This window comes from Anguilla anguilla, chromosome 5 (genome assembly GCF_013347855.1).
Source record: "Anguilla anguilla isolate fAngAng1 chromosome 5, fAngAng1.pri, whole genome shotgun sequence".
NCBI lineage: Eukaryota > Metazoa > Chordata > Actinopteri > Anguilliformes > Anguillidae > Anguilla > Anguilla anguilla.
Window position 1 is genome coordinate 48,554,786 of NC_049205.1, and position 13,752 is coordinate 48,568,537.

Genomic DNA, 13,752 nt, shown 5'->3' on the forward strand with positions numbered 1-13,752 from the left:
CAGATGGCAAACAGAGAACGGATACCGTTTCCTGGCACTGGTTCCAGGATTTGAGAGAAGATTTCTCTTTTACCAATCCTAAAGCTGAGCTTCTTGAAAATGGGAGAGGGGCTTTCATAACAGCCATTTCATCTCTAACTGAGGACTTTCCACCTGAAGTATAAAATCTGTTCACCACAGCCGTTCACAGATTTTCAATCATTCTTAACAATTCTGAAAAAAAGATGATAAAAATGGCTTTACTTTAGATAAAACAATATTGATTTAAAGGGACAAATCTAAGGAGGGGAAAGTACATCATTTTGTATTCAGCCCTGTACCCATTACTCATGCAAGAGGGAAAGTAAACAAACTTCTCACAACCCCCATGAAAAACAGAAACTAAAAAAACAGGAAATGGTTAACATATAGTTCCTATTTTGAAAGGCCACTGACTGTTCTTGTTATGCAGAGTAGTGGCTTAAATGGTCATACTCTTGTATTAATATATTTGCATTCAATCGAATGCCTTATTTCTAAACAACATTCATTAAAACCACATTACACAGATAACAAATAAGAAAGACCCAAGCTAGATGTATTCTTAATTAATGATGGTCTTCATTTTGAGTTCATGCATTTTCAAGTGGATATTCCTGTTGAAGAGACCTGTGCTCAGCAGAGTTTAACATCATTGTGTTGCTAGGAGTCTGAGAAAGAATGAAAGAACAGAGTGGTGTACAGTTCAATCATCATGGTACTTACGACAGAGTACACATACATCAAAAACATATTGTAGCACCTTTGATCCAAACATTAAACTGACAAAAACAAATAAATAATTTAAAATTTTGATGCCAATGTCTGAACTCTACTCAGCACATGAGGGGTTATGTACACTCAGGATAACACTGTACCTTTGTTGCAAACAACCTTTTCATTTAACCTATCACATTCATCTACACTGCTGTGAAAAAGTATTTGCCCCCTTCTTGATTTCCTCTATTATTGCATATTTGTCACACTGAATGGTTTCATATCTCTCAACAAAATGTAATATTAGACAAAGAGAACCTGAGCAAACACAAAACACATTTTTAAAATGATTATTTCGTTTATTTAATTAAAAAATGGTATCGAACACCCATATCACCCTTGTGAAAAAGGTTAATAACGATGATGACACACATTTATTGGGCAATATACTGGAGCGAAAAGTGATTGGAGTCATCTACCTTTCAAAATGCTGATAGAGGAATAGAGTGGGAAGAGTTTGAATTGCTGTATGTCAGACAAATAATGAGTAAAGAGAAAAGAACGGAGAGAATAAAAAGAAAAAAAGCAGGGGGATAAGAAAAGACAACAAGGAGAAGATAATTAACTGAGAAGTGAGCAAGAAAGGCTTGTGAGAAAGAAGAAGCAGAAGTAAAAATCACAGGTGGATTAGCTCCCTACTGAACCCCTGCTGTACACGGTCCAGGGGTTTAAAGGGATTTAATCAGAGCAGAGAAGCCAGATCACTGGCTGGAAAAGACAGGGTGGCCAGAGGGCCAGGACAGAGGTGGGGAGAGGGGGGAGAGGGATTAGCAATGTCCAGTCCTGCAACTGTGGACAATGACAGTGTCCACAGTGCTTTCCTGGCTCCCTCTTCCTGTAACATTGGTACTGGGTACAAGAAGGTCCCTGCCAGTCACAGCATTCCCGCAGTTCACTTCTCGCAGCATTTCTAGCATTTCTACAGTTACCAGGGAGCAAGACATTTGAGAAAAGGGATGTTCACAAAATTTTCTGGGCAGCGTGAGCACCATGCAGCTCCACGGAGAGGTCACATTGGTTGGCAGCAACCTTGGACTCCAAATAGCTTAAATGAGCCAATTAATTGCCTTAATTACTCAATTAAACATGATTCCAGTTTCCCACCAGCTGGAAGCATAACGTCATCCTGGAAGGAATTCCAAAGCTGGCATCTTTACAAACGCAGCCTTGATCCAGCTGTCTCGCCCCAATCGCATTGCAGATATGGGCTTGGCCGCAGCTCTCATGCGGGCCTGTGGAAACCCTCTTGGCTGGGGCCCCCAGGCCTTCCACATCACATCTGCCTGCCTCCCGCCCTCATCTCCAACACGTCAAATTATCAAGTCCTTTAAAAGGTCATTAAGACACCTATGGCGTTTCACACATCTCACAACAATGTGGTGTGTAATTACTTGGTACACAGAATGTAGTGAAAGCCTCTCTCCCCCTTTGTCCTTTTCCCTTTTAGGGTGCAGCTACGCCTGACGGTGAGCAGCGAGACCCGTGCCATAATTACCCAGGGAGCCATAAGAGCCATCGCTAAGCACCGCTATGTAGCAGGATTAGAGGGAAAGCTTGAGTGGAGATCTGAGCCGCGCACAGTCACTGAGCAGTCAGATGCTCCTCTGATGACGCTGTCTCTTACTGATCTGACAAAGCCAGGGATACCCAAAGAAGGGCATTGCCAGAACTACTCAAGAATCTTGCCGGGAGCAATTAGGCAATCCCTATTTCTCCCTGGCAGAGAAACCTAGTGTGGTGAAGACACATGCGGTTATCCAGAGCAGCTTCCAATGCAAGCAAAAGTGCCAAATGCAGTAATTATTAATAATTTCCTAGAAGAGGAACACCTACCAGAATGTGTAAATTCCCTGTATTGACTGTATTGCCAATGCCTGTTTGCCCAGAGATTACTAAATTTGAAAGCTAGAAAGTAATGAAGACCTTAAAAGGTCGATGACTGAAGAAGTTGAACTATCTGCATCTGCATGTACCCCATTGTGGAATTCAATACATTTTCAACAGGCCAATATCTTTTCAGATGTACACTCATGATGGACTGTTGGAGAATGTGCAGGCACTGAAGCCTGCATAAGCACACAGCAGTCACTATGACACTGAGATCGGCCTGTCATGCCCAACACAGGGAGAAGACAACGCAGACAGAGATGCTTTCTTTGGCTCTGCATCAAAGGAAAGGGGCACAGATAAAAAAACAAAGTTTTAAAAACTATCAATGAAAAGGAGAAGCTCTAAAATATATGTTCCATTATGCTTCAATGACCATTTGAGAGAATTCCAACCCAGTGAAATTTTAGAGCTTGGTCTCATAAAGTCCCATCTTTCAACATGGCACCTGTAATAACAGGGATCCCTATAAATTTCTACACATTACCTGGAGCACTGTGAGGAGTGACTGATTTATAACTGCAGAAGAGACTACTATTATTTTTTTGGTGGAAAGAAATACTTTGATCAAGACCAAGTCCACCTGGTTACATAGTTCAACTATAATCTACAACTATGAATCACAAAATGAACTTTTGTTAAGTGTTGCAAAGTTAATTTGTTAGAATGACAGTTTAGGATGTGGAAATCTGGTATAGGGCACACTTGTAATCTTGAGCAGGTGCCCAAATTTTGCCTGAGGTGGTTTTGTTTGTTTTGGTTGTTTGAATTTCTAGTTTTTCGTTGAAGATTTTTGCCTCCCCTTTTTTGTTTAAAGGTTTTTGTGGGATTTTTTGTTCATGGACTTCAAGGCGACAAGTCAACCTTCCTTTTGAGCTTGTTTTGTCTGTTCACTGTGTGATAGAGCCCCTCCCCGGCTCTACATAACAACTGGTGGAAAACACAGGCATAGCATACCCTAGTGAGCAGACAAATTTTTTCCTGTTTCTCTTGAAAATGTTTTTTTTTCTTCTTCTGGGACTTCACGCCAAGAAGGCATCCAAGGGAAAGGGGCCAGTGAGGTCTTCACTTCTGAAACAGACTCGAAATGGGTTCGCTTGAGTGCAGACTTGATTTTAGAGAAAAGAAAAAAGTTGCATGGTGCTAGATCAGGTGAATAGGAAGGGTGGTCAAGTACTTTTCCCTAAAATCAAGTCTGCACTCAAGGGAACCCGTTTCGAGTCTGTTCCAGAGGTGAAGAAGAAAACAACGGAGCTTCTGAGACAACTAATGGAAGAAGACCTACTGCACTGCTTTGATCAGTGGAAGACCAGAATGCAGCGGTGTGTAGTTGCAGAAGGGGAATATATTGAATGTGAAAGGAATTGAAAGTTTTCTTCATTAAAATTGAATTACAGCATTAGTCTCATTATTTAATAGCCACACCTCGTATACAGGGTCATTCTGCTGAGAGGTGGTGGAAGCCTGTCCTCTGTACTACCTGGGGAGGGGGGCGGGTCACTTAACTTTGGTGGCTGAGTAGGGACCCCAGTAGGGACCAGGATGTGTGGTCACCAGAGGACCTGGGTAGACGATGTCTCGGATAATGAAGAGGTCTGGCCAGAGCTGTGGTGCGAAAGGTTTAAAAAAAAGTGCGGGATTCGTCACCAGCTGTGTGCCGGTCTCTCGCCCAAGGCCACAGCCCCCTCAGCCTACCCATCTATCCAGTGTCCTGAGGTCCCACTAGCTTTGCTGTCCTCCCCCGAGAAGCCCCCGCTGGCTGTCTCTAAGGGCGCTATAAGTACTGCACTCCAAATTATTTACACCCTATGTTTTAATGCTGTACATTATCTGGAAATGGTCTATTTGAATAATGTTTCAATCAAATAATACTGAAATTAATTTATTTCTCAAAAAAAGTAAAAATATATTCACATCCCTGTTTTTAGTACTTGTGCACACTCCCACAGCCAGCTGAACACTACCGGGTTTTCCAGAGCTTTATGAGATGGATAAACATACTGAGGGGGATCTTTGATCATGCTTCCATATAGAATGTTTTAAGATCATTCAGTCTGTGGTGGTGAACTGCCCTCTTGGGTTCAAACCATAAATATTTGACCAGGTTCAAGTCTAGAGATAGAGAGAGCCCGTTACAGTAATAGAAAAACAGTAATTTTGTAGTCAGTTAACCATTTCTTGTCTGATGTTGAGGTATAGTTGAGGTCATTGTCTTGTTTAAAGATTAATTTGCAGTCAGGTTAGCTTCCTGGCAGAGGGAAATTGCCGTCAGCATAAGCATTCTTGCTTAGTTACTGCAACAGACCATTCTTACATCTAATCTTGCTTTGGTCCAGCAGGTATGGCATCAGTTTACATCTTTCAGTTTAAGCTCTGTTGCATGATTGCCCTCTGCTGGACACAAGAAAACAAGGAAGGAGAAAGAAAACAGAACATGATCAAAAGAATGGGCAATACTCAATGTACTGTATACAGTTTTATTGTTTATATTAAATCAAAGTTAAGCACTATAACGTCACAAACCAAAGCTTTGTGGTGTAGTAAAATTTTAATATCTGAAAAAGAAAGATTTATAATGACATTACAAAAAGGTAGTAACACTAGTGGACAAGAAACATTATTTAAATAATAGAACTGTACATTGTTTTAAAAGTAACTAAAAACATTATAAGACACCAAACAAAACAAAACAAAAAAGAAAATTTGAATTCCTTCTAACAACAAAAATTAATAACCTTTAAAAAGCTCTTAACATCAATAATAAAGTATAACAAACAAAAAAAGAAATTAAAATATGCAGAATAAGCAGAAAAGCAATGCAGCTAAATGGAAGTAGGGCTCGGAAAGAGATCTGAGTGTCACAGTTTTAGCAGAGGGACATGAGAGGTCAAAGTTCAGTTTAGTAAGGCAATCAAAGACGGGGTCCTTCCCGCATGAGGGGGTTAAAGTGAAGATCCACCTCTTCATTGGAACCACGCCCTACACTTCACACACAGGCAGTAGGAAACCGGGGTGGACTGGAACACTCACCTCAACTTAAATCAGAAACACTACAATCAGGCCAAAGTAAAAGCACATTTAGGGAGGATGCACTTCCGTTCTCTAGTTCCAATATTTATAAGGCCCCCATGTCCCACCAGCACTAAGTATCCTAGAGGATTTGCTTGTAACAAACTAGAGCGTTTTATCGGTAGGGAGACTAATAGAACAGATCATAGGGGGTCAAGATACATCAGCTGATTGGGCAACAGAAAGCTCACTAGGTAGAACAGATACAAAGCATTCCAAAACATGCTCCCAATTCTGCTGTCACAGCTGCAATACACCCTAAAAATCCACAAGTATGTACAGACATAAGTCAAATGCAATGCTGCAGTTTAAAAGTACAAAACATAACTGACATGGACAAGCTACTACTGCAAAGTGAAACAGAATCAAATCTTTTTTTTTTTTTTGCACAGGTAATGTTCACACATTTAAGAATCGACAAAATCTTTTAACTTACAGTAGTTCCACCGATTTTTCCCTTTCCCTCTCCTATACAATGAGAGATGTCTGGTGAACTGCAGCACATGATTAGCCTCATGCTTGGCTGTAAGTCTGAGCATTTGAATATAATGGAAGTCAAGCGGAAGAAAAAGCAGCATCTCCATGCTTGATAAAAGGTTAAGGTCATTCGAAGCAAACATGCTGCTTACAATCTTATTCTTCCAGCGAGGCACAGTATCAGAGATGGAGGCAGCACACTTGATATGTAGATGATAATTCGTTCACTGAGCGGTCATTTAAAAGGTTTCAAATACGCGGTTCTTGATGCTAAACTAGGGACAAATGAACCCCATGCACTGTGATTCTCCTCAGATAAACCTATCTCACGGTTCAGCCAGGGTATATCTGGAATGCTGCAAAAATCAGTTGACCACCGTTCAGTTACACTGTGGGCCAAGATAATCACTGGGAAAATTATAGAGACACGACTACAAAAATGGACACCAGAGGGAGCCAAACACATTTGTGAGCAGCGATCACGTGATCGAACGGTTACTGACAGGACACCACAAAGAGGTTTACCGCATCCGGTGTCATTACTCTTCAGAATAAGAAGAGGACAGAGGAAAATCCTCTTCATTAAAGCGATCAGTATCTAAGCCTACAGTATGTTAAGCCTACAGCCTCCAGGAATGTTGTGTCATCTCTTCTATACCTTTCACCAACATCCTAGAGCTCCATTTCAGGGCAAAATGGACGCCATGACAACACAAATGAGTAAATTGCCCATTGGAATCAGTTCGTTCCCAGACAGAAGCCCGCTTATCTCAAATGGAGCAGGAGCAATGTTCAAGAAGGCATCTCCTTCAGCCTTGATCTGTGGGGTGGTGTCAGATTAATCTCTACATTCGCACAGCAACTGATACCTCTTTTAAACAGCCTTTATGCTCTTACGAAAATGCCAAATTCATAAAGCAAAAGAAGAATATTTCCCTTCAAATGAAATCAGGGGTGCAATCTCGCTGCAGGTTCCATACAAACTGCAGGCAGGCAATGAGCGTACTGTAATAAGCATGCCGTTTCATTCACAGGTTTACAGTTAGATACAGTGCCTTTTATCTCTGCAACACTTTAGACATTATTAAATCAATCTCATCATGCACCTGATCATAGTAAGAGAAGAGGGTGGGGGCAGACACAGGGTTTTAGTGTGCTGTGACCTGCATTACCATTCAGTATAAAAATCGTAAAAAGAATACACTGGATAGATATATAGTACTACAAGGACAAGTAAAGCAGTTTCTTTTTCACGATCTAAGCATGTCCCAGCTTTTTCATAGGCCTCTGTATTGGGTCCTGCATAGCCAGATTGAAGTTAAAGCGCTTGAAAATCAGTCCACTTTTCTTGAAAAGGGGTAAAGTTGCATCTATTCAGGTGAGACCAGACAATATATAGATCAAAGTTTTCCATTACAATTACACCAAAAAATGATCTAACCATTTTTTTCTCAGAAATTTCAGCACAAACTTACATTTTCGTTTGTTTTTAATTTTCTCCATTGTAAACAGTTTGCCCTTTTTGTCTGTTTTTAAAAATACATTCTGAAGCTGACTGCAAAGATTATCTTGAGGCAAACTTTTTTTGTACAAAAAATATATATATGCAAAGACACTTTAAAAATAAGAATGCTCTGTACAGAAAGATAAATTGCTTCTTCACTTTCAACATATCATATTTATCTTTGTTTTTTAAAATCTAATCATGGGATTTTAATTAGAAGTATTTTTGTTGAGGGGGGGGACTGGCCTAGTGATGAGTATTTGGCTGCTGGCTCATTTCTGTGTATAAAATGTAGCATAAGAAGTGCTGACACGGTCATGGTGGCACGTATCAGGTCCTGAAACACGGAGGCAGAACCCTGCCATTTTGTAAACTGCTGGTGCTGATGTCATCAGGGGGGCTCAAAGCTGCTGGTGACTCGGAACATGGCATTCGACATCCCGGGCCTGAGCCGGCGATCCAAAATGGAGGGACAGGCCACTCACCCACACTCTGTTCCGTAGCGCTCAATGCTAATGCACTTCAGCATGGTGCAAAAGAATGACCAGTATTTCCCCCCCCTGCAGATGAGCCCTGATTGAGAGTAAGTGAGCTGGAACAGAGGCCGACCGGGTGGCTGGCCGTGTCCTGCCGGAAGGAGCGCTGCCGTGCCCTCGTCTGACCGTGCAGAGGGGCCCCTGGGTGGACGGGAGGCAGAGACCTCGCCGCGCTCTCTACCGGAGATGCTCTTTTTTGGTTATTTTTTCTTGGGCCGAGAGCAGAAGGGTGAGGGGACCTCACAAGTCGATCTGGACGGGGCCCGGGGTCTGTCCTGCGTCTGGTCATGGTGACCGAGCAGGTGCACATTAACCTCAATGTTCACTTATACGCAACGCATGCTGTTCATTCAGAGTAAAACAGCCCTGTGTGGCATACAGGCCCATCGTGTGTGTGTGTGTGTGGGTGCATATACGTGTGTGTGTGGGTGTGTGTGTGTATGTGTGTGGGTGTTTAGTGTGTGTGTGTGTACATAAATAACCACACAGATTATAGATATCTTCTATTGTTCTAGTCAAACGTATGGCTCTGTGTCTGTGTGACTTTTTTCACTCTGTCTCCAGGGTGTGATGACATCTGTATATGGGGCATGTCTGTGTTTAGACTACACTGTTTGTGTCTGTGCATCTGCGTGTGTGTCTGTGTGTTTACAGCCTCACTTTCTGTTGTGTGTATGAAGGCGTCCTCCATGCTTGCTTACGCTAGCTTCTGTCTGCGCACGTTTCGGGTGTTTCCGTTTTTAAACACGAGCCTGCATTTGTGTGCACGTATGTGTGTGTGCGTTTGTGTAAGTGTGCGTGTGCACGCCTGTGTGTGTTTGTGTAAGTGTGTGCGTGTGTGTGTGTGTGTGTGTGAATGTGCGCGCGTGTGTGTTTCACTGCGCACTGACAGGGTGAGGGGGGAAGGGGGGCGGGGGGGGGGGGGTTGGGAGACACCTGGTCTCCCCCCTCTCTACAGTCTGTCGCTGCGGAAGCTGTCCTCCACCGAGGGGTCGGGCAGCACCATGTCAGGGTCGCTCAGCATGCTGAGGCCGTCCAGGCTGAGGGGCTCGATGCGCAGCTCGTCCTCCAGGGGGAAGCCCCCCTCCGAGTCGAAGCACTCCGGCACGGCCGACAGGGCGCTGCTGATGTCCTTGGACAGGCTGGGGTTTGAGTCATCTGCACAGAGCGGGAGAGAGGCAGTTCAGAGACAGACAAAGAGAGAGAGAGATAAACACAGGATAAAGAAGGAGGGCGAGAAAAGCAGAGAGAGAGAATAAGAAGGACGGCGACTTGGAAAGAGAAGTATGACTGCAGCTGAACTCGTGACCGCGACTGCAGCTAACGTTACATTCAGCGCATTCATCAGCCGCTCTTATCCTGAGCAGCTCGCAACGCAGGAGAACATGAACAAGAGCAAGATCGTCTGATCCCTATCAGCAGCAGTGCCAGACCAGGCTAACAGCATTCCCAGACCGGCGAGTATGTGCAACATCACCGACCACAGCACTAATGCACATCAACAATGTGAACCAGGAAACAAATTACACAACCTGCATACAGACTACATCCGTAACAATCCTAAGAAAAGATAAATAAACTGGAAAAAATATAGCCTAAAACAGGAAAATAGCGCAATCTGAATTAGTACAAAAGGTGGCGGCGTGAGGGGGTGTGGATGGGAGGGGAACCAAGATGGAGTTCTCAACCAAGATCCAAGATCACATCCTCACAATCTTCATTTCTTCATGGTCTTGAAGACACGCCAAAGCAAAGCTCATCTTTCTCCAAGGATACAAAAATACTTAAGTGCCAGAATGTGGAAATGAAACTTCCCGAGGAATTCATCAGCACCTCCCACCTCAAAGCTGAAAGCCCCCCCCCCCTCCCTCCTCCCCCCCCACATGGAGAGGGAAACCAGGGCTGCTGCACACAGGGGCGACAGCCTCTCTCCTCAAGCCCCTTTCACACCCTCTCCTGCTTCCCACTGAGCACCAGCACCTTCCCACTGCGGCTCTGGCACCGCACTGATGAGCATGCAGGATAATATCAATCCAGTCATGCTTAGTTTCCATCCATTTATCCCATATTCTCTGAACTTTCGACTTTAATGGAAAAATTCTGGAATTCTGGAACTCGCGGCTGATAAACTAACTCATTCCTTTGCACTGCGTTGTAAAAGAATGGAAGCAACCGTACAGTGTCACGTGATGACCATAACATACACAGACCAGGCAAAGCTTAAACTATAATTTCTGCACAATGAAGAGCTCCAGTTCACAAAACAGCCCCTACAAACACCCAGGCGGGAACTTCCAACAGTGGCCTCTAAACTTCCAGGTTATTTCCAGTGGTTATTTACTGACTGATGCAGATCGACAGGGGACAGCCATCTTGTGGCTTTACGACAGCGCTAACGGCATGCCGTGTTGGGGGGGGGGGTTCAATAGAGCGACTTACCTGTCAGGATGATGTTGGGCACTCCGCCCCCACAGTTTGAGTAGAGCATGTTCTGCCTCATCTGCAGCGAGTCTTGCAGGTTGCCATGGCTACCCCCCAGGCCCATCAGCGCCGCCTGGGAGTAGTAGAGGTTGGAGGCGGGGTCGAAGCAGGTTCCGCCGGCCCCTGAGCTCATGGCATTCTCAAACATGCTGAACTGGTCCAGCTGGAGACCGGGAAACACCAAGACCGCGTCAAACGTCTGCCTTCCCCAAGGAACCCAGAAAGGCGCTCCTCTTCCAACATCTGTGTATCAATCTGTGTACCAATCTGGAATGCCCGGCTGTAATAATATCAGCCCTTTCCCATCACTGCAACATGGTCATTTCGGGAGGATGCACGCCAGCGCACATCCGTGTCATCCGGAATGCGCGCAGCTACCCCAGCGCCCCCCTCGCCTCCGCGGCCGTCTAGCTGTGCTGGGCAGCTGTGGCACAGGAAGGCCGCAGAGGTGCAACTGACTACGAAAGGTCTGTCACTCAGGACTGAAACCGGCCCTCCCCAAAATGGCTGCGTAACCTGTTATGTGCCACCCTCTGGGACTGCAAGCCACAGTTAGCGCAGGCACGCGCTAACAGAATTTGGTTCCGAACTGTGGGGAGCATCCCCAAGACAGTGATTTCAAATGGCACTCAGGAAGCATCTGATTACCCGTACCTGATAGGACAGGGACTTAGACTGCCGATTGGAAAACTGCGGGTCCATGAAAGGATCGCCGAAGAACGCCCCCATGTTGTTCTGCAGCCAAAAGTTACAGGGAAAAGAGAAGACGTCACAAAATGAGAGATCTGGAGTGCAGGCTAAATACAGACCGCAGAAGACTAATGCACTCTAAAACCACCATCAATGTATTAGGCTTACTGCACACTAGTAACATTACAGTATAATTACCACTTCATCCAATGTGGACAGGATGCCAGTAGTTGAAGAACAGTAATGTCTTTTTGCACTCCCCAATAATGTTGTATGCTTCCTTATGCGACAGTGGGAGTCATGCTTTTAGATGTCTTCTGAATGAATTTTTCATTTCCCCTTGGGCTAAAAATGGCATCCCTTTCAACCTGGCCAGTGGCTACTTTGCTGAATAATTCTCAGCAGATGGCATTTATCTAAGGCACATCATAACATCTTGGAGAGACTAAGGAGAGCACAGTGAATAAACAGATATCAGGGTTGGGACCGGTAATGTTATTGTCTGTGTTTACAGGCAAAGCCCTAAAGAGTGATTCGGTTAAGCTGGAGAGACATGGGGTTAGTCTATTATTATCGCCCGGTCTCTCGGGCGCAGGCTAGTGACGGGACCCGCGGCCAATCCCTGCCCTCGGAGACCGCGTACCCCGCTGGAGTTGAAATCCAGATGCAGGTTCTGCAGCGGCGACAGCGGCTGCTGCTGATGCTGCTGATGCTGCTGCCCCTGGCCCTGCCCCGCAGAGTGCTGGGAACTGTGTTGCATGCCCGGGTGGCCCTGCTGCTGCTGCATGGGCTGCTGGGACTGCTGGTAGAGGGGGTAGGGAGGGGGCGGCTCCATAGGCAGGCTGCTGGTGTCCAAGGCGACCCCCTTAAAACAAAAACAAGAGCAAAACAGAACTTGCACGTGTAAGGAGGAGTGCGACAGGGCATTTCTCCGCAAATGAAAACACCACGCGTGCATTTCGGAGCTCGACTTTTTCCCCATCATAAGCTGTGTGCTGAATTTTCAATCAAGAGAAGCAAACCAGAAAGGCCATCCGCAGCAGATACACAGCAGAGCCATCATTACCACTGCAGAGATGAGCCTCCACTCCAGTAATTATAGCACTTTGCATATTCCTTCATCTATCTAACCTTTGAAGACTAGGTTTTCAGAACGTTTTTTCTAAATTCTAGGTCAGTGTTCTATAATTCCACTGCTTTCACTTACCAGTGATTGTTACATTGGCACTAGAATGTTTTTAACAGGGTTAAGCTCCTGTTCTTTATTATAATATTGATAAGTACTAAGAGCGTGATGCCAAGCATTTGTGCATGTACTTACACACAAGCACTTGAGTATCTGTGCACTTAATATCTACATATCAAGTACACTATTCTGCTGTATGCACTTTTCCTTGTTATTTGCACTAGGTGCTGCTTGCAGTAATTGCCTGGATGGCCACTTTGGACTGAAGTGTGTGCTGAATGAGCACCGGTGGGGCGTGGGGCGCTCACCTGGGTGATGGGGGACAGGGAGGGGGACATGGTGGGGGACAGCTGCTTGCCCAGGCCCCGCCGCTGCTCGGCCCCGGGGGACAGCGTCAGGGGGCTGATGGGCGTCGGCCGCCTCCGGGGCGAGTTGCTGAGGGCCCCCGGCGGGGGGTTGGACATGGAGGCCAGCCGCAGGGACGAGTGGATGGAGGGGTTACTGAGAGACGAGTGCAGCTGGGAGTTGTTGAGGGACGCCTGGATGGAGGGGTTGCTCAGAGAGGAGGAGAGACCTGCCAGGGCGGAGAAGGGAGGGAGAGAGAGAGAGAGAGAGAGAGAGAGAGAGCGTCAGGACCGGCGACGGCGAGGCGGGGGCCGCGCGTGCGCGCGGGGCGTTTTCGCCCGCCCTAAACGCACAGCCGTCGCCATTGTTGATCTCCTAGCCGTTAGCCGCAGAGAAAGGGCCCGCTTGTGCGGAGCCAGCGCCGGGGGTCAGAGTTCCTCTGCGCCTCTGGTCCGCTGCCAAGCCTCCAGCCTGGCTCTCAGCTGCAAAGAGCCGGGGACACAACGCGCACTTCACAGAAACACGAGCCCAAGGAAGGCTTAAAGCACAGAAAGCCCCGAAAACCATCTGATCTGATAGCTGCGAAATTCAAAGGGCCGAGGCTGAGGTTTGCGTCTGTAAATGAATAAAGCCCTTCAGTTAAAGAACAGCGTTCATTTCATCAACCCCCCCACCACAACCACAACCCCCCTCTCACACAGAGCAGCCAGTCGGCACAGAAACAATCATGGGCGGAATTCACCAAAAGAGGGACTGTTGTTTTTTTGTGTGTTTGTTTTAAA

At 45.7% G+C, this 13,752-nt stretch overlaps 1 protein-coding gene across 6 annotated transcripts in view; it reads right to left on the reverse strand.

The window, feature by feature from the left end:
* Positions 1 to 9,167: 9,167 nt before the first annotated feature.
* Positions 9,168 to 13,752, reverse strand: part of crtc3 (CREB regulated transcription coactivator 3) — a 34,600-nt gene continuing 30,015 nt past the window's right edge. For all 6 annotated transcript variants that reach the window (XM_035418767.1, XM_035418765.1, XM_035418770.1 and 3 more), the window contains 5 exons: positions 12,934 to 13,199; positions 12,083 to 12,304; positions 11,404 to 11,484; positions 10,708 to 10,912; positions 9,168 to 9,426 (listed from right to left, as the gene is read on the reverse strand). In XM_035418767.1, coding sequence (XP_035274658.1) covers positions 9,221 to 9,426; positions 10,708 to 10,912; positions 11,404 to 11,484; positions 12,083 to 12,304; positions 12,934 to 13,199 — 980 coding nt within the window. In that variant the 3' untranslated portion in view covers positions 9,168 to 9,220. The remainder of the gene's footprint in view (positions 9,427 to 10,707; positions 10,913 to 11,403; positions 11,485 to 12,082; positions 12,305 to 12,933; positions 13,200 to 13,752) is intronic.